This window comes from Taeniopygia guttata, chromosome 1A (assembly GCF_048771995.1).
Source record: "Taeniopygia guttata chromosome 1A, bTaeGut7.mat, whole genome shotgun sequence".
Lineage (NCBI taxonomy): Eukaryota > Metazoa > Chordata > Aves > Passeriformes > Estrildidae > Taeniopygia > Taeniopygia guttata.
In genome coordinates, this window is record NC_133025.1 from 69,374,187 (window position 1) to 69,394,411 (window position 20,225).

General features: G+C 37.0%; 2 protein-coding genes across 37 annotated transcripts in view; one reads left to right on the forward strand and one right to left on the reverse strand.

Moving 5' to 3' along the window:
- CACNA1C (calcium voltage-gated channel subunit alpha1 C) overlaps positions 1-389 on the reverse strand; it is a 452,642-nt gene extending 452,253 nt beyond the window's left edge. For 5 of the 34 annotated variants that reach the window (XM_072923872.1, XM_072923869.1, XM_072923862.1 and 2 more), the window contains exon 1: positions 28-382. In XM_072923872.1, coding sequence (XP_072779973.1) covers positions 28-157 — 130 coding nt within the window. In that variant the 5' untranslated portion in view covers positions 158-382. Of the gene's footprint in view, positions 1-27 lie in introns of all 34 variants that reach the window. The other 29 variants (XM_072923870.1, XM_072923866.1, XM_072923858.1 and 26 more) reach the window with 14 other exon arrangements.
- DCP1B (decapping mRNA 1B) overlaps positions 1-20,225 on the forward strand; it is a 40,716-nt gene that overhangs the window by 13,063 nt on the left and 7,428 nt on the right. Inside the window, exons 1-6 of one of the 3 annotated variants that reach the window (XM_072923880.1) lie at positions 3,918-3,957; positions 5,537-5,607; positions 10,665-10,731; positions 12,542-12,677; positions 16,855-16,983; positions 17,706-18,545. In XM_072923880.1, the coding sequence (XP_072779981.1) occupies positions 5,577-5,607; positions 10,665-10,731; positions 12,542-12,677; positions 16,855-16,983; positions 17,706-18,545 (1,203 nt within the window). In that variant the 5' untranslated portion in view covers positions 3,918-3,957; positions 5,537-5,576. Of the gene's footprint in view, positions 1-3,917; positions 3,958-5,536; positions 5,608-10,664; positions 10,732-12,541; positions 12,678-16,854; positions 16,984-17,705; positions 18,546-20,225 lie in introns of those variants that run through there. The other 2 variants (XM_030263920.4, XM_004174289.6) reach the window with 2 other exon arrangements.

A 20,225-nucleotide genomic window follows, 5' to 3' on the forward strand; every position in this document is an offset into this window, starting at 1 on the left:
GCACACGAGTGGGTGATGCTGTCTTACCTCCAGGTTTGATGTAGAAGCAGTTCAGCTGAGTTTCATGCACCAGCTTCCCCTTGTACTTGGTGTCAGGTTCCCCCGGTTGGTGGCTGGGCAGGGGGTGATAGGCTTGCCGAACCAAGGCTTGAAACATTTTAAAATTCCAAGGAGTGCTGAAGCAAAGTGTCTTTTCTATAGATAGTAAAGGCACATTCCTTTTGGTTAATTTCCTTGCTTCAGTGTTATGTAATAGCCTTGTACAGAAGTTAAAACCTGAATATTGTTTTAAATGGCTGACAACTGGATCTTCTAATCTAGGAACTATTTTCTAGCTCTTTGAAACATTTTCAATATCTTTTGCATTCTCCTTCCTTTTCTTGCTGTTCACTCCTAATCCTCTGCTTGTCCTCTGTGGCTTATGCTCAGTTGGAGCCTCCTCCTACCTCTGTCCGTTTTTCAGGAAAACTTGGATTGAGGAGTGACGATAATGGGCGCCATCCACCCATCAGCTCATCACCTCAGCGAGCCATGACGATCTCTGGTTTCTGTATATCCACACGGGCTCCTCTGATAATATCCTCTTGTGCTTGAAAAAAATAGGTTTGCTTAGCAGAGGGTGGACTACACTCCTGACATAGCCAGAAAACTTCTCTTGGAATGTGAGCTTGCTTACTCACACTCTTTTATATGTGTGTGTATATATATAAAAATATTTGTAACCTTCTCTCAAAACATGGAAGATAAATATGTGAGCAAGTGTATCCCACAGCACATATACAAGCTGCTCACTTCTGTCTAACTTTGATTTAATACAAGCTCTTGAGTGCCTCATCAGTGCTCTCTTTGTCAAAACAAACCTTAAATCGGCAGTAAAGAATACTTTTCAATTACAGGAGGGAAGAGGAAAGAAACCCTTTCCAAGTGTAAGATAGCATACCCTTTAAAGGACAAGGAATGTGTTATATACAGAAACACGGTGCAAGTGCTCCAGTGGCATTTCACTCAGGCTGCAAAGGCAGTGTTGCTTTTTTGTCTTAACTGGCTGTCCAAACCAGTAACAGCACTGGGCTTAATGTCTGCTGCTTGCTCTGCTTCAATGGCTGTGGCTGCAACCCAGTTGTGGGGTTTGCAACAGGACCTCATTTCACAAAGTCTAAAGTCTTCCTATCATAATGCATTGCTTAAAATCAATCTCAGAAAATACCCCAGTGGGTTTTTCCTGCTGGCATGATTATTTTGGACATACATATGCCTAAGACTTTTAGAGCCTGTTTTAATAATCCCTTTGTGTAACAGAGGTTGTATTTACATGCATAAAACCAACCAGAGAGATTCTGTAGCCAGGAGGAGGAAGAAAAAAGTAAGTAATGTAAGACACAAGCTTCAGGTCAGAAGCCAACAATAAAGGGACTAAGAAGATTCTTTCTGTGGATCATCTGCTGCTGCCCATTGTCTTAGACAGGATATGGACTTTCTGTTTGAGCTGTACCAATTCTTTTGTCTCTGTCAAACTGCCTTTCTGTAAAATTTCAGTATCTTTTCCTAAACAACATACAGCATTAAATCCTCTATACAGGCATGTGTAGCATCTCTCAATTAATGAATTGATGAAATTTCATAATAATTAGAAAAAGGAGAGAAATAACATTGGGTGGTTCTTTTGTTTTGTTTTGGTTTGGTTTTTTTTGTGAATATGCTATGTTTTCCTGCAGGGTTTTGCTGCTTTCTGTTTATTGTTACCTGTTGTTTTTATTCTGGTTTCTCTCATGTCAGTATTTCTCTTTCTAACACTCTTCAACAGAAAGCAAAGTAGATGTTCAAATTTGCACTGAGAGCTAAAAACTGAAGGAGGGGAGAGACTGAGGAACCAAATCATGATTTCTGTTAAGTTTTATTCCTAAAGGATTATGTATAAGCTAGTAAAACACTGCTGACTTCTGAAGCAAAATGAAATACATACTTTTACTTTGTGTGGAAACAATATATTTGCTGCTATGAAAATAGTCCCATGCAAAAATCCCAAATTTTTATTTAAATATGACTGTATCTCTAGTCTCTAATCAGGGATTCAGAGTTGCAGGGTGAATGTGCTCCCAGTGCTGCTTTTGTGAAATATCTAGCTGCTAATATAAAATGAATTTGATAAATGTGAGGGTATTTTTTTTTTCTGTTGAATTACAGGTTAAATAAGAAACTGTTTACTACTTAAATTGCATTTTCTTGGTGACAAACTTGATCTCGGGAGTGCATTGTTTCTCTCTTTGTTCATATACGCAGAATGCTCTGTATTCTTGCACACAGAATGTCTTGTGTGCAAGATTATAGGAAAGTCAGTAAACTTCTGAATAATTGGAACACTAATTTCAATAGTTAAAATAAAATTTTAAAATAGATACAGATATGTTAAAATAGAATTACAGTAATCAAAGGAAAAAAGCAACAAGGTGCTTCAAAGGGGCATATTTGTATCTTCATGAAAGAAATTACTAAACTGCAATTTCACAAGAAAAATGCAGGTGAAACATCAATATTAATAATTTAATGATCCTTCAGCTTTCAAGCATGTAAAAATGCAGTGACCATATGTCAATGATAAAGAGTTCAGGGTGAAATTTAGCTTGTGAACACAGTGTGAACCTACCCACAGTTTGCCTGTCATTCTGTGAGAACAGTGAACGTCCTTTCTGTGCCTGTAAAATCGTATTATATTGCTAAAAATTGTACTGCAAAGTTTCTGTCTGCAGCTCTACAGACAAGCAGATGTTACTGAAGGCAGTGTAACAGCTGACTGTAAGAGAAGGAATGGTTACAGAAGAGAGAGAACTCTTTAATGTGTGGACTGTAACCTGTTAAAAGGCTGTGGCAAAACAATAAAAGGGAATGCATAAGATACGCTGTAAATACCAACTAACTGTTTGAGATCTCAGGAGGAGTAGTTGACTTTTGCCTATTTCTATGTGGATTTTTAAAATTATTTTTCTAACCATTTTAGAGCTAGAGATGGTGTAGGAAAAATGAAATAATTGCCTGTCCAAAATGGTGTTGTGTCTAGAGTATATAAATGGAAAAATAAAAAATGGGGGGTTTAAATTCTCTTGATCTTAGGGTATTTCTTATGTGTTTCTTGTTACAAGAACAAGGATATACAAGTCACTCAGAATTTTATTGTTGCAGTCTAAGAACTCAGTCCAGATCTGCAAATGTATTTCCATTACTTAGGATCTGAAGGTATGCAGTGGAGAAATAAGAGATGAGATCACAACAGTCAGAATTAGAAACATCATGTATAGTTAAGGTTGCTTATTTTCTTCATGAAGCCCTTTCTGAAGTTGTTCATTATTTTGTGGGAGTTAAACCATTTGGAGTGACAGCTCGTCATACTGATTATAGTAAAAATTCAGGTTTCAGGAAAAAATGACATGCTATTGAACACCTATTTGAGGTTAAAATAGTCTTCTCTTTTTTCCCCCCTCTCTTCTAATATACTGGAAAATGGCATTGTCAGAGTTTGGAAAACAATTTGACCTTGAACTTAACTATAGCTCTGGAATTAGAGGTGTACCTTTGGCAGGTACCTCAGAGATGCACTTTAAAAATAATTGGGAACATATTCTTAGATTGGACCAAATTATAAATGAAAACCTTGATGTGAGAATCCTGGTGAGTCCTCTAGCAGCTCTGTGTGTCACAGGCAGCAGAGCAGCTCTTCCCTGTGGGACTGGAAGCCCAGATACGCCACAAGAAACACACAGAAGCTGCTGCTTTTAACAGAGGGGAAAGAAAAAGGCTGGAAATTGAGACACTGAAGATGACTCTCCTTTCTGTTCTTGCCAATAAAAGCAATTATTTTCTTGTCTGCAGGTTGGAAAAGCTGTGTTGTCCCCTTCTTGATTGAGCAGTGTTCTCTTTGCTTTTTGTTACTTGGTAGGAGTGAAGTGCACAGAATAAGAAAAGGTTTGTAGTTTAACCTCTTCCACTTGTGACAGTCTTCTTTTAGTATAAGCCTTTCTGCTGATGGAAGGTATGGATTTATATTTAGCCTAGATTTGTGTAAGGCATTGTTGTGTTTTGCTCAGGTGATTTCTGTAGATCAGGGCCTGGCTTAATTTCAGTGTGTTGAAGACGTTACATTATTTGCTTTAGAAAGTTAGAAGAGAATATAGAGCACAGGTAAGCTAAAAAAATAGTCATTTAACATGTTGAGGAGTTGCATTTGTTTTCCAATAAGCCTTTCTCTGATGGATTTTTATTTCACAGGAACCCTGCTTGTGTTGAATGAGGATATTTTGATGTATTTTTTAGCTTATGGAACTCTCATCTGACGGGGACATTTTGGAATTCTATTGTGAAATAGTAACGGGAACCATTTGTTATTTAAGAGGGCCTATTTATAAGAAAAAATATTTCTTAAGAATAGCTTGTTATTTAAGAAATTGATAGCCTGGCATCTACAGTCTTCCAGTCTTAATTTCAGTGTCATGCACGATCATGATTTAAAAATTATTTGGAACTGATGATGCAATAGCAAGAGGTGTGACTGGAAAACCAGTGGTGTGGGGAAAAAAATTCTCTAAGCCAGATGGATCATAACATAGATGCTATTCCTGTTTCAGGACTAAAAATTTCTTGTAGCATCAACAGAAGGCATATTTAAGGGAAATCTTGCAAATACAGTTTGCATTTGGGCTCTTTTCCAAAAAAAGTAAAGAACCTGCTGATGGACTCTTACATCTGCTGAGCTTTATGGAAATAAGTGCATCAATGGGCTTTAAATTTTCCTGCAGTACTAACAGGACTTCAGCTTTGAGGCCATTTAGGGGGCTTTCTATTTTGTTTGACTGCTACACAGTTGATTTTTATCTTCATAAAAATTTCTGATAAATTTGGATTAAAAATCTGCCTGAAGTCAGTCTCTCACAGTAGAGTCACAGACATGATTTATTAAACCATCCACCATGTCTGTGCTGTCCCTTTTTTTTGCCTCATGAAACCAGAAATATTTACTGGCTCTATCTGGAAGTCTGCAAATCGGTCCCCCAACTTTCACAACTGATAGATGATGGTAGGAATATTTCAGGGTCTGTTCTATTAACAAAAATTTTGTCTTGTTTTTGAGGCATAGTTCCAAGAACAACTAAACAGATGGTGGTGACAAACTTATTCTTGACTTCAATAATGTTGCCAATCACTGCCCACTCTCAAACCATTTGCTTTTGGGGAAAGGGGTCTGTAGAGGCTTTTCCATTTTGTTGGGAGCTTTGTTATTGCATATTTTCTGGTTACTATTTTTTTTAATGAAGCTGCTTTAACAGTTGCCCCCTATGTTGAATTTCACTGGTTAAGCTGAAAAATGGCCATGTGTAATCATTTCTTTGCATTGACATGTCTCTGAGTAGGATTCTTTCTCCTTTAACAACTGGTTTGGTTGTTTTTTAGGGGATTTTTTTTGTAGCTTGCTTGTTCATACATAATGTTTTAAACATTTGAGATAATGGAAATAAAAAGTCATCCTTTTCCCTGTCTTTGTTAACAGTTCTCCAAATAAGTGGATCAGGAGCTTTATCAACCTTTAAATGAAAGAACAAGTGTCTGATAATTTAACAGGTAGGGTCTTTTCAGAGCTTTTTAGGAATTTAGATTAAGTTCACAGCAAAATACTGGGTTTTGTTGTTTGAAAAACTCTAAACTCTTACATTGCTTCAATATATTGATATTTTTATGCCTGAGGAATTATTAAAATTTTGACTTCCCTTTAAAATCTTCCAGAAATACCAGGATATAGCCAGAGAGAAATTTCCATTATTTAGAAACAAATACATTTACCTAATACATATTTTGTATTGTGCAGCTTTGCACAATGTTGAGAAGCAAGAGGCCTAAAAATTCCAGTCATGTTGATGAGCCACATTTCTATCAGTATGGTATAACAGGATACAATTGAAATATTTTTTTCTAGTGTTTTGGGTTTAAGTATCTAAAGAGCAAAATTATGTGTTTGAAAGAACTTAAAGCCTGCTTAGAGCTAAAAGAACTTTGAGAATCCTAAACTAGGAAATACCAAAGTTAAGGCTGGTTGTGCAATCTCTCTGTGGACTTCTATGTTGTGTGGTTTTCTTCTTTTGTAATAAGGACTTTGTTTCAGCTATCAAACAGTTGGAGTGGTTCACAGTGAGAGGCTACTCAGTATTCTGTTTTTTTCCTCATTACTCATTAGTTTGTTACATGCCACTGGAGTTCTGCACTAGAGTCAGAATTATTGGGTTTTCACATTGTTTTCTCCAATAATCATCACTATAAAAGCTGGTAACTCGTGAAAAAAGAGAACTGTTTTACCTGGCTCAGACTAGAAATATTATTCTTCCCATCTCACAAATTGGGATCCTAGGGCAGAGTAGTTACAATTAGAATGGAGTGTCTGACTTCAATTACTCAAGCCAAGTTTTTCCAGTGTATTTATTATTCACATGTTCAAAAACACTTCTTGGATTGGGATGATTGTTGCTTTTGCAGGCCGCACACTCAAGTGTTGCACCCAGGTCTAGGATCTCAACTCAGCCACTGGGAAATGAAGCACACACGGCCAGTGCAGCCACTTCAGACAACATTTCACAGCTTGTGTGTCGTTGCATAACATCTCTGGGATGGAATTCAGCTTTCCAGGATAGTGTGCAGCTGTCTGTGCTCAGATTTTTTCTATTTTTCCCTTGTTGCAGTCCTAAACATAGCAACGTAAAGGTGTCTGCCTGCCTTGCAAGACATGGATACAGAATTCTTTTTCACATAGCCATGTGTGGATTTACATATTCAGGAGCAAGAGTCTAGACTATACAAGAGCAAAATACCTTAAGAAGCATGAGATCAAGAATAAAGCACAAAAATTTCAGAATTGGGGTTTATTTATTTATTTATTTATTTATTAATACCAGCAAGTGTAAAACAGTTCCTAGGTACAGGGGAATGTCTAGTCAGTAGTTATTTCTGTACCATTTTTACCAAGCTTAAAGACTTTATGCAGTCTATGGAGAAATAGCTTAAAAATCATGTGTTGCAGGTACACTGAAATAAAAGCTTTGATAATGGAAATGTCTATCTAGAAGACAAAAATCTAATCACTGGAATAAGGAAGAGGGAAAAAATAATCTTAGAAAATGCTTTTCTTTTTAAATAGAACACTTAAGATGAATGATTGAAGTTGCTAATAAATTCTGTGTTATCGTAATAACTAAATTAATGTTTCAAATATTGAGAGGTTAGAAATTGTTATCTATAATCCTGGAAGATGGCAGCTGTCAGCTTCTGCTTATAAATAGTATCAAGTGTTCTAGTGTTAGTGAGGACAGGAGAAATCCATAGCCAAAAAAATGAAAATTGTAAGGCGGAAGCTTTCGAGTTGGCTCTGAAGTCGTGATTTAAAACTTAAATAGTGTCCTTCCTGAAATTCAGTCACTGAGATATTAAAGGAGCCTCACAGATTTGGGTAAAAATTTTCAGTTTTGATTTGTGAGTAGCCTGCCTTTTAGAAATTCTAAAAATTCTAAATACTAATACCCTTAATAATTAATAATTTCAGTTTACTTAAGTAATTTATTTAGCTTCCCATTCAATGTTAATTGGATCTTTTTGATTTCATAGCTACATTATGTCATAGTTTTGTGTAATCTTTTTAACTACATTGTAAATTTAGCACTTTTTTCACTTTTAATGTCTTCAATTCATTACTTTGTTTTTATTTTTTTCTGTTTTTTACAATAATATCATCTTACATAACTTTATGATTGAAGCTTGGGCCTAAAAGTGCCTGAATATTTCCTCTTCTACTTGGCAGTAGAAAAATTTGCTTTGTGTCTCTGATGTTTCGTGATTAATTTTTAACATGAACATGAAATTACCACTCTACACATGATACTTAGATGTGGAATTCTATTTTGTCAAACAGTCTGACAGAGTGGGAAGGCAGATAAAAGTAATTTGTTTATGTTTAATCCTGATAAAACCGGCAGTGTTTTCATGCTGGTAGAAAGCTTGCAGTGAAATATGGGTGTCTGTGAGTGTGCCAGGTTCCCAGACAGTTACAGGTTGTTATCAGCTTAGGTTCTCATTCTGGTTGAGGAGTTTTACGTGTTGCCACACACATAAGAATTTTTTTTTTTCATTTTGTCTTCATCATTAATCAAGATGGAGGCCATTAATACTCATTCTTACTGCTACTACCTATGATTTTTTTTTCTCTTAAATACAGATTATAGGAGAATGTAGTACTGTAGTGTGAATTTAAGCCATGGTTACTTCAGGTATCTCCGATTTCCACAAGTTGCTGTGTTCTCACTGGTCCCTCATTCTCACATGCATAAGAGAGTTTGGAGTGTGTTGTGCTGCCACAAGCTCAGGGATTGTTTCTCAGTATATTTCAAGTGTTCATCTCCTCTGGACAGATGGGAGCAGTGTGGAAGGAAGAACAGTAGGACTGTCCACTTCTGAAAGATTTCATGACTTACTGGGTGAGCTCTAAGCTCAGAGGATATTGGGCTTTGGTCTTAACATGCTTTCAACTGTGCTTCCTAATTTGGGTTGGAAATACCATTTAACCAAGGGGAGAAAGTAAATGTGGGTAGGTCTGAAGTTCAGCTAAACTCTAGGCTAAAGGACTCTGGATCTGCAGTATCCTAACTTAAAACTGGAGTTAAGATGGGATATGTTGTTGGGTGGTCATGTGGTTTTGTTTGGTGGCATAGACTCAGTGTCCTTGTTCTGTGACCCAAATAGATTTGTATTTGTTGCAATTGTATTTCGAAATATATGTTGTAGTTCTGTAAAATCTGAAATCTGTCATTATTCTGGTTATCAGTGTACTTGTGTTTGTCACTGAGTTGAGGTAAATCAACAGCAGAAGCAAGCCAGTTTGAGTTTTGCAGCTTCTAATGGCCAGAAGAAGTTTGGCATTTCCAAGGGACTGTCAGCTTTCAGATTTATTAGATATTCATCAATAGTCTGTGACATGTCTGTTCTGTTGGCCAAAGGTGAAGCTGTCCAACCTGTGCTGCATAATTGATGGTGCCACAAGCTGTGGTAGACACAAAAAATAATTTAGGAAGATGGAGCAGATGGCCAAAATTTCATCAATACTCTTCTTCACTGGAGATTCTTTTATAAAGAATAAGAATCTTGATTATAACAAATTCGATTTGTCTGGGATTCTCAGTCTGCTTGCTGTGCTGTTGCATTGAGGAGTTACTTGTGATTTGGACAAATTTTAAAATGTGTTTCATCAGAAGGATGAAAATTTTGCATAACAGGTTGGTGTTCTGGAACTTAGGAGTTGTTCACACACTTTTCTACAGGTCCACAGTTTATTATTGAACGCCCATTGGAATATGCTAGACTATTAATGTGAATTTTGCATAACAGGTCAGTGTTCTGGAGCCTTATGAGTTGTTCACACACTTTTCTACAGGTCCAGAGTTTATTATTGAACTCCCATTGGAATATGCTAGAATATTAATGTGGGTTTGAAATGCATATTTTAATATTTCTGTTTAAAGACCTGAGATTACTAGTGCAATTCAGCTCTTACGTTGTATATTTGTAGAACCCCTAGTGCATATTATGTTACTTGCCTTTTTTAGGTAAATAATAGAAATCATCACACTTTTTAATAATCATAAAAAGGACAGTACATATACATACCATTAAAAGTTAGTATTTTTATATCTACAGGATGTCTGATTTGTGGGGTATTTTAGACTTTTTGCCAATGTACTGTGTATTAAACACTGGGATCATTTTTAGTTCTATAGAAGACAACACACAGCTTTAAATTTGGGAGGGAATGGAGAAAATAATATACTTGTGTCTTGCAAACAGCTGTACATTCATTTTCTTTCCAAACATTAACAAAGACAAGGTACACTTCATATGCCATGGGTTTGGCTCTGTGGAATTGAAGGAGTTATTGCTTTTGGACTCTCCTAATATTAGGAATTATTACATCATCAGGGTCAGTGTTGCAATTGTTTTTGAACAGGTGCTCAAGTGAAATCCATTTTCAAATGAAACGTGGCCACCACTATGGTGGAAGACATGGTAGGAGCTGCCAATTCCTGGTAAAGTTAAGACAACTCTTGCCTGCAGTAGGGTAGTGAGGGAAAGAGGAGGAAACCCAGGATCTCCTGTACAAAACAGTGAGCAGAATTATAGCAAATCTCCAGGGAGGTAGAGATGTTCATCCTACTCCACCAGCTCTGATGCTCTATAAGATAAACCTGAACATGCTTTGAAAACTAAAGAGATTTTCGTACTTCTTATGCGTGCAGTGTTCCCTGCAGCGTGCTGTAGTGGAGTCAAATGGATATGACAACTGAAATAAAAGACAGAGAAAGAGATTTCAAAGAAAAAAAACTCTGGTTTAGTGTTCTGAAGAAAAGGATCAAATACCTTTGCCTTAATTGAATATTTAAGAGCTTGTAATTTAAATGCTTAGAGATGGGCTTTTGATCTTTTTTGATTTTATAGGCTCTGAGGTGTCATTTTGTGTTTCTAGATGGGGGAAAACATAAGATGAAAATAAATTTTAAGGTTAATTTACAGGTCACATTTAAATATCTACCAGGAAGAACTGCTGTTTGAGAAGATGCTCATAGTTTGTGTTTGATGTACATTTACAGTGTCCATATATGGGATTTGGTTTTATGATAAGGAAGAATGCCAAAGAATTGCAGAGCTCATGAAAAAGTAAGTGATGGGTAAAAAAGACTTCTGTGCTTTTTTTATGTATGTTTTTTGGTACACACATGCACATTTTATGTTTTTTGGATTATTACATCTTTCTGCTTTAAACTTACAAACTTTGTTGCAAGTGTCAAGCCTGCGATTCATAAAATCATAAATAAGTCATTGTATTGCAGTAATTTTTCCTAATTTGTAGTGCAGCTATCCAGCTACATCAGAGTGTACCAGTTGATATGATTTATTTCCTGATGACTCAAAAACCTATTTTAAAGAATTGTATTCTTTGGGGGCTTAAAATATTTTTCAATTTGGGAAGATTTTATTTTTTAATATTGTTACCTTTCTTTTTTTTCTTTATATCAAGGTAAATGCAGGAAATCATGAGGGCATGCTGTACTAATAGAATTTCTGTGGGTTTTGTCTTGTTTGTACAGCATGGCTGAATTCCTGCTTCCTCATTTCTTAGCAATAGATATAAAATTCACTTTGTTTTCAGCATTTAAAGCAAGACTTCAATTAGCTTTTAAGTCATTGCTTTCATGCACATAAAAATGTGCATGAAAGTGTTTTTCTAAATCTTAAACTTTATTTTTGCAGTAGCCAAAGGTGAAGATTTCACACAGAACTGTGTTCTCAGCTGTATTTTAACCTAAGAATATCATATTGGTAGCTTTTTTCAGTATCACTCTTCTTGTTTCCAGGATGGACAGGGCTCATTCTTCTGCACTGTTTGCAGGGACCCTATTCTTAGGACTGTGTCCTGCAGGTTTTTATGTTTGCTTGGAGAACGAGGGAGCTGAAGTCATACAGATTGTATCAACATATGTAATCTACATTTTCTAGAGCTATAATGTGGAGGATGTAGTAAAGAGGCTGGGTGGGGACAGGCAGTGATTGACTGTTCCAGCTGCCTGTGGTATATAGGGTTAGACACACCAGACAGGATTTGTGATAAAATACTGAATTGGGAAGGTAGTTATCTTTCGTCCATATATCCTTTTTTTGAAGTAATACCTGCTGCTTTTCATTTTGCAGTGACAAAACAGTGTGAAATGCAGACTGTTACAGTGGTAGTGTTTTGTTCAGTGGGGTTTGTTGGTTTTGCTGTATATCCTACAGCTCTAAAATGAGTCAGCTGTGACCCAAGAAATAATTGATGGGGATGAATTTACAGAAATAAACAATGAACCCTAGGAAACCCAGGTTTTTGACAGCTCATTTTAGTTAACTAGCTAACCGAAACTCAAGTTTCAGTTGGTGGTGATTAGGTGCTCTCAAACTGGTAATTTACTACAATAAAACCTAGTTTTCAGAGGATTTGTGCAAATGTAAACCATGTGTAGTGGTTTATAATAGAAGTATTTCATATAGATAAAAAATACCCTGTTGCTCAGCCAATTGGCTGCATGTTTTAATTCTCAGCATTCTACAATAATAATAAAACAGCTGGGGCAGGAAATTGGTCATTTGCTAGTGCTTAATGCCTGATTTGTGTGTGTTTGCCATCCTCCACCACCAGCAGAACTGAATAACTCTATAAATTCCCTGCTCCTTCTGGGTATAGAAATTCTGACTCAGTTATGGAAATTTATTTTATGGTCTAGTGTATTCAAGATTGGAGAAAATTAATCTCATGTCAAACTGCAATTTTATAGAGATCTTTCAATAGTGATTTTTTACTGCACATTTTAATGAAGATGGGCAAAGACAAATATTTGAGTTTCAATTAAGTATTGTACAGTAATTGTGGTTAAGTTTTTATATTTTATTTGTACTTTTTTTTTTTTTTCCTCATATATCCTCCACCTTTCAGCCTAACTCAGCAGGAACAATTCAAAGCACAGCAGGGCACAGGAACAGGGGTGTCCCCCATGATCATGAATTCTGCTAATAACAAAGAAGTGGATATCTTACGGATGCTTACCAAGGCCAAAGATGAGTATACCAAGGTGAGACTTGCTCCCGCTTTACAGTATGAAACATAAAAGGTTTGATTTTGGGTTTTGAATAGTTCTACTCAAAGTCATTTTGGACAATGTTAGTGTTGGACAGTCTTAGTTTGTGTAGAAGTGGCTGGTAAAAAAAAGTTTAGACAAAATTTGCTAAAAATTCAGAAGTTCATGCTGTCAATAACAGGTTCTGGAAGGAGAATGTGAATATGATTATTTGTTGAACAGTAGAGGCTGCCTTTCATTCTGACTCTGAGAGCTCTTGTGCCTATTGAGGAGCACCTGCAAGCTGTGCCCTCTTTCTGGGTGAAATGTTTACCTGGTGATAGCTTCTGTGGTTTGTACAAAGGACTTGGTTCAGGAGACTTTTGACAGTGAAGTTGCTGCTTTTAATTGTGGTTGTTAGCTCCTTTCAGGCACTAATGGAAGGAAATGAAAAGGTTGAAATGTAGTATGATTTCAGCCCATGTGCTGCTTTGGTCTTCTGAGGTTTCTAAATAAAGAAGTAACTAATGGACTAATAATGTTCTCTATTATTGAGCAATCAAAAACGGTTTACTTTGGGGAATAAAAATCTAATAATTTTAACTATCCATATATAAGCTGCAAATTGTTACAGAGCCTGCAGGTTCCTGCTGCTGTTTCCTGTATTGCTTATGTGCTGTCATGCGATAATACAGCTCCTAAGTGTTCCATAAGAGTCTGGAAATGTACATATATCTTAACTTTCTATCTCCTTAAATTCCTTGTGCTTATTTTTTCTGAAATGTAGCTACTAATAAAATCCTCAGAATGATGATAGCAAACTGTTTGAGCTAGGGTGAAATGGAGCCTTTTTCATTGTATATAGTTTCTATTGAAGCTTGGGGCCTTTGTATTTTCTGTAGTAGAGATTTAATGTATTATAGTGGACAAACACTTCTAAAACTTGGTAATTTTTCTATCTTTTAATACTGAATCAGTATCTAATCTTGGCATCAGAGAATATGATTTGAGATGTTCTGAAATGTTTAAGAGGTTTTCATTAGATAACCTTAAAAATACTGCAAATGGAAAACTGGGAAGATATTAGGCTGTCTTCAGATTCTGTGAAAAGAGGGTGATAAATCTAAAAGATGTTACCTTCCATTTCTGCACTAGCACATAGAAATCAAGACAAAGGAGAGGAAATTCTGTTGTTTAAATAATAGCTTTTAGGACTCTTTTCCCTTTAGAATCTTTTGCTTTATCTTTTTTTGCTTCTTACTTTATCTTTAATCTTTCTGCATTTAAGGGATTGCCAAGGACATAAAAAATAACATGAAAACTATCTCCTTGTCTGAGACATGAGTGCTAGGAATGCCTGACCTCTTACAAACAGGATGTGTATGATTTCTTGTATTGCTAGTAATATAAATTTCTAAAGAGTGTGATAAATAAAGGCAATGACGACCATTTTTCTATTTAATGTCAATATGTTTCAGAGCAGTCATGCTTTTTGACTGGTTTATGACATCTGCTTTCTTGTCAGTGTATGTTTTATTACTTAGAGTCTGATGTGCTGAAATTAGTTATGAAATATGTTGTTCTCTTCTTTGAATTCTGTGTTTATTCAGTGAAGAGTGTTTTAAAGTGTTGGAAGCTGTAGAATAAGCGCATCAATTTTCTAAATTTGTAAGGAATTTTGCTCAATTTTTAAGAGTGTAACTAATTTTGAAGTTCCTTGTTCCCAAATTATGCTATACATTTGGAGGTTACATTACATGCAAAATAAAATACACAGCTTCCCCTTCCTTTTTGAAATGATGGAGCTTTAAGATGCTAAACCACTGAGTTTTGGTTTTTTTATGTACTTCTTATACACTTGCTTTCTCTTGACCTCTGCTGAGAAAAAGCTGGCCTCACTGATAGCCAGGGAGAAAACCAGTTGAAGAGTTGCAAGGGTACAGAACAAAGCATGACAAAATGGGTTTCTCCTTAACCATTGTGCCTTGTCTTGTACTGCAGGACAAGCTCTGGGTTGAACGCTGCTGCACAGTTCTTCTCCCAGTATTTAGCATTTTCAGCTTCATATTGTGCAGGTGGAGTATGAATCTCACAACACAGAGCAGCTGTTTGCTTTGAATATCTATGTCTCTACCAAACTTGCCAAAATCCTCTCAGTGATTTCCTTGCTCTTTTTGATCCACATGGACCATATGTGTCTAGTTTTGTTCCAGTGTTGCTGAGCCTTTCTTTGACTTGATCTTAGAACCTTTTGATTACTCAGGAGTCTTTTGTAGCAGCAGAGCTTTGAATGGGACACCTGACTAAAGGAGAGCCCTGTGAGGCAAGGCATAGTAATTGCCAGATGTTCTCTGGTTCTCTCACTACAGAGCATGGTGGGATTTCTTTCATGCTGCTTTTTGCTCTTTGTTGATAATAGCATCTGATAATATCTTCTTTACCTGTCTACCTGACAGTTACTTAAAATGCCATGCAAGTGCTCCCAACTTACTAATCAGCAAGACTGTGCTCCCCATCTGCCAAAATGGCTTTAAATGCTGAGCTCCAATAGTTAGAGATGCCTCTGGAATCATCACAGGCTTCTTTTCTCTTCCATGAGCTTCTGTGTTCGATAGCAACCTACTAGCCTTGTTATCAAGTCACAGCAATGATACCAAGTCAGGTCAATGTCATTCTTGTGTGTACCAATGCTCTTTTGGCTGAGGAATTTGGTCTAAAATATGCTCATATAGTGATGACTCTGTTAAACACTGCTGCTTCTCACCTCATTTTTATATGCTCAGTTATGTGATTATGCAGGGTATGACAGTGGAATCTAAGGTACTTAAGGTTTCTGAAGAGCTCAGCCTATTAAAATATCCTGAGGAAATGAGGATATTATTTAAATTCTGCAGAACTCTCTAAGAAATATTCAAGAGGATGTTATCCATGGTGTTAGAGAAAAAGTTTATGTGCTTTATGCCCAAAAAGTTAGGCTGAAAAACAGCAATGAGAAGATACATTGAAGAAAAGGCAGAACCATTAGAAAGAGAACTGTTTGGGAGGAAAAAAGAAAAAATCTATTGAATCTTACTGAAGTGGAGTTTTGGTCCATGTAGGATCTGTCGAACCTGACAAACAACTTAAAGTGTCGAGGACCTATTAAAGCCCCTTAAGTCCCCACAAGAACTCCAGTTCTGGTTTACTGGGCAGCCTTGGAACCAGCATGTCTTTATTTTTTGTTGCAATAGGTGTCAGAAATGGGTTAATTGATCAGCTTTCTATATTTCAGAGTGGAGTTAGAATTAATATAATAATTAACAGTTAATAGAATTAACTTCCTGTTAAATAATTATCTTTTTAAATCTTTCCAGTTTCTTGGTTTCAACTCTGTCAAGTGACAGTGACTTCAAAGAGCCTGTCTTCTTTTCTATTGACAGTAGTGTTCCTTGTATACCCAATGCTTTTTTAGTTTCATTGACTATATTCTTATATATAGCATCTTATTCACATTTTCCTTTTCCATTTACTGTTTCTCTTTCATGGAGCATTTTATGTGGTTTTTTTTTCTAAATTAAATCATGCCCTTCTCTTTCCACATTTTTTTGTTCCTGATCACTTTTGGTAATCTGTCTCTAACCATCTTTTTCATAATAAGAAATCCTACTGGTCCTATAAATTGATTAAATCTTTAATTACTTTTCTGTGCATGTACATGCATCCTGCAAGTTCCTGCCATATGAAGATTTATGTAAAAGAGTTGAGAGTTATTATTCTACTTTTTGACAAAAGCATTTTAAATTATCTTTATGGGCACATTAATCCTTCATGGATCTAAACTACTTCTAGCTGCCTGTTGGATGCAGGAAAAGCATGTCTGTTGCTTGGTTTTTAAGTTGCTTTTAAAAAGTATTTTTTGGTTTTGAAGTGCAGGAAAAGCAGAAGGCCAAAAAGAGAACTGAGATTTAAATTAGAGGGAAGTCTCATACTAGGCAAATCTTGGAATCAAGTGTTCAGTTTTACATATGTCTTGAGGTTTTAGAAAATTGGGTTGCAGTTGCTACTGTTCTTCTAATAGTATAATACTTCATCATCAGTGCTGCAGTTAGTATTCTTGGTTATTGAATATGTGGTTATGTCTGTTTTACTGTGGTTGGGAACCAGGGGAAAATATATTGTCACACATACTAAAAATCCTTCTTTTCTGTTGCAGTGTAAGACCTGCTCAGAGCCCAAACAAATAACCAGTTCCTCTGCAATCTATAACAACCCCAACCTAATCAAACCCATTCCAGTGAAGCCGAGTGAGAATCAGCATCAGCGAATCTCCCAGCAGAGCAAGGTAAAATCTGTGGTGTTTTCCGACTGCTACGGCTGCACTGAGTAACAGGAACATTGGTTTGAGGTCACTGCAAGGATTTGAGATGGAACCACTGTAAGGGATGATTTTAACTAGTATGTTTTGTAGAACCTCCCTAACCCCCACTGTATGATGTGGAAAAACATAAACGGCAGACATACTATGCTGATGCAACAAAGAAATACTGGTCTTTCAAGTTTCAGGTGCTGTTCTAGTCAACTGCTGGACCACATTTTTTGTGGGTTTTTGTTTGGGTTTTTTTTTTTTTTTTTCCAGAGGAAATCATTGAAATAAAGACAACTCTTGGTATATCTTCAAGCTAAATCACAGTGCAAAATCCTAAAAATTAAATTCAGCTGTGACCAGCAAAGACACAAGAAGTGGCTCTACTTCATACACAGGCAGATTTCTGTCTCTTACTAATATTGTACTGATGGCTGTAAAAGAAGATGCTCTTTCATGTTATTTAAAGCAAAGCCACCGCTATGTCTCAGATTCACTGATTTTCCCACATTAGCAGCTTGACAACAGTCTTCTTGCCCTTCCTATGTGACAAAACTATTAAAAAATCCTCATGGGGGAAAAAAAGAGCATAGCAGTTTTCTCAGCTTTTCATAGAATTCTGCTGGCTAAGTATTGTCGCCACTTAATGTAACTTCTGCACGAGGGAGCTGTGTTTACTCCTTTCCTTTGTCCCCTCACAGAACGTGGATCCTGAACCGCAGCACTTGTCTTTGACAGCGCTGTTTGGCAAACAGGACAAGGCAGACGGCGCAGAAGCACTCCCTAAGCAGCACCAGGAGAAGCTCCCTGTCAGGCAGGGTGTGGTTCGCTCACTGTCCTACGAGGAGCCCAGCAGGCACTCCCCCTGTGCAGAGAAGCAGCTGTGCCCTGCCATCCAGAAGCTCATGGTGCGGGGCACAGAGCTCCATCCCCTGGCCGAGTTCCCAGAGAGCCGCCTCTGTGAAAATGGCAGCGTCCCCCCCGTGGGGGAGACTTTCACGGGCCTCTTCCAGCCTGTGACTTCCCACGGCGTTGCCACGTCTCACGGAGCTCAGGACACTGCTGGCACTCAGAGCCTGCTGCAGAAGTTGCAAAGTCAGTCAGGGTCGGTGGCTAAAATGGAGCCCAGTGCCACAGGACCTGTGAACTCGACAGCTTCCGTGTTCAGCAGGACTTCTGCTCCTGTTGGAGCACCAACTGCACCAGTAAATAACATGAACCAGCCCCCTTTGGTGTATTTCAATGGGTCCCTACCAGGCCAGACTTTAGAGGCTCAGACACTTGGTAAAGAACAATCCAAACTTCCCCGTCAGCCGCTTCCTCTCTCTGGCAATCAAGCAGCCAATTCTGGGGTGATTTCACCTCAAGAATTATTGAAAAAACTCCAGATAGTGCAACAAGAACAGCAGCTCCATGTATCCAGCAGACCAACGTTGGCAGCTAAGTTCCCAGTTGTTACACAGAACACCAGTACCCTGAAACCACTGGATTCCTGGATAGAAAAGACTCCAGGCACAGAAAAACAGAGCACTCTCTTCCAGGTAAATAGGGAATTTCTTCATCATAAAAATCCAGAAGTCTTTCAAACTTGATCTTTTCTGAGGTTAGTCTTCCTTACTGCTGCGTGTTGCACATGATTCATTTTGCAGATTATACTTTCCCGACATCGAGTAAGTCCTGATTTACCAGGGTGTTATATTGTAAATCCTGAAGGCCACATCTCTTACACATCAACCATGACCAGAAATACTTCAGTGCTGGGTTATTCCAGAGCCCCTGTGAAAAGTCACCTAGTTTTCACTTGCCATACTTGGGCTGTTATATGTAATTGCTTGCTACTGAGTGTAATATTCTGGGTTTAATTATTATTTTCTTCAAAATTAGTTATAGCTTTCTCTGTGTAGATGTACATTCTTTTGTATGCCAGTTGCTAAAGATACTTAAAAGGTCCCTTGTTTTCTAACAGCAGCTTTTAGAAGTACTTATATATTGTTCAGGTAGTTATCTTATACCATACCTGCTACTTCTAGATATTCATTAGCTATTTTTCTTTAATTTGCTATATATTATTTTGAAAAAATGTCTTGTGCCTAAAAGACCTCAAAAAATTCTGTTTATTTTGATCCTAGAAGTCAGACTGGTGTCTTAAAAAATTCAGGAGATGTTAAGAGACTGTATCTCTCTGAGTACATTTTTAAGTTCTTCAGAAAAGCAACATATGCAATTACAAAATGTCCCATCCAAAACACCTACTCTCTTTAACAGCTTCATTTTCTGTAGGATTTTCTACACTAAACTGTCTTTACATGTCTTGTCTGGGAATGTATCTAAGTCCTTCAGCTTCCTTTTTTTGGGATAGGCTGTGGGGTACTGGAGTCTGACTTGTATGGGAGTCTAGAAGTTACTGATCCCAGGTATTCTCCTTTCCACTGTAAAGCTGAAATCTGCTTTTCTATTGTGACTATTCCATTCTTTATTTCTGTTTGATTCTGTTTTTCTCCTTTATTTTTCTAATTCTGTCAAAACCTGGTTGAAAGACTACAGGATATTTCAACATGCTAGAAAGTTCTTCTATACATGAAGAGGCTGGAAGAGTGATAATAAAAGAGCCGTGTCTGTCACTAAGTTTGTGACAGGTCAAGTTTTCTAATTCCATGAGAGAAGTAGGAGGAATATTAATTTGATACAGCAAATAGCCATCATTATTTTTGTTCTTTTAATTAATGCAATAGGATTTGAATCTATGTGAAAGAGTTTTTTGGGGATTAGTCATTGAAATTATTCAGAATCAGTTGCTTACAGATGGTAACTTTGACTTTCCAGTGGAAAGCTAAAGAATAAAAGGAGGATCCAAAGTCAAACAAATTGATTTGTTTTCACTGGGAATGGAACTTGCCTGCTTTAAATGTAAGAAATTGTGTGAGTCACTGGTACATGTAGTGGTAGCATGAGGGAGGACATAATGAAGGTAAAAGTGAAATGAGGCAAGTCCAAGCTCTACATTGTAAGTCAGTATCCATTAATAAAAAATAAGGAAATATGCTGATATATTTTTCAGATTAAAAATGCCTACAGATGCTGCTATGGCAAATTACTTTAGTTTTGTATATATGCAAAAGACAGTGGTGCCAGTATTAGTTGCAATATGGAAAGGCAATTCCTGAGGTCTGGTCTAATGCAATTGCAACAGTTTGACTTCTTGAGTATGGATAGAACAGCAG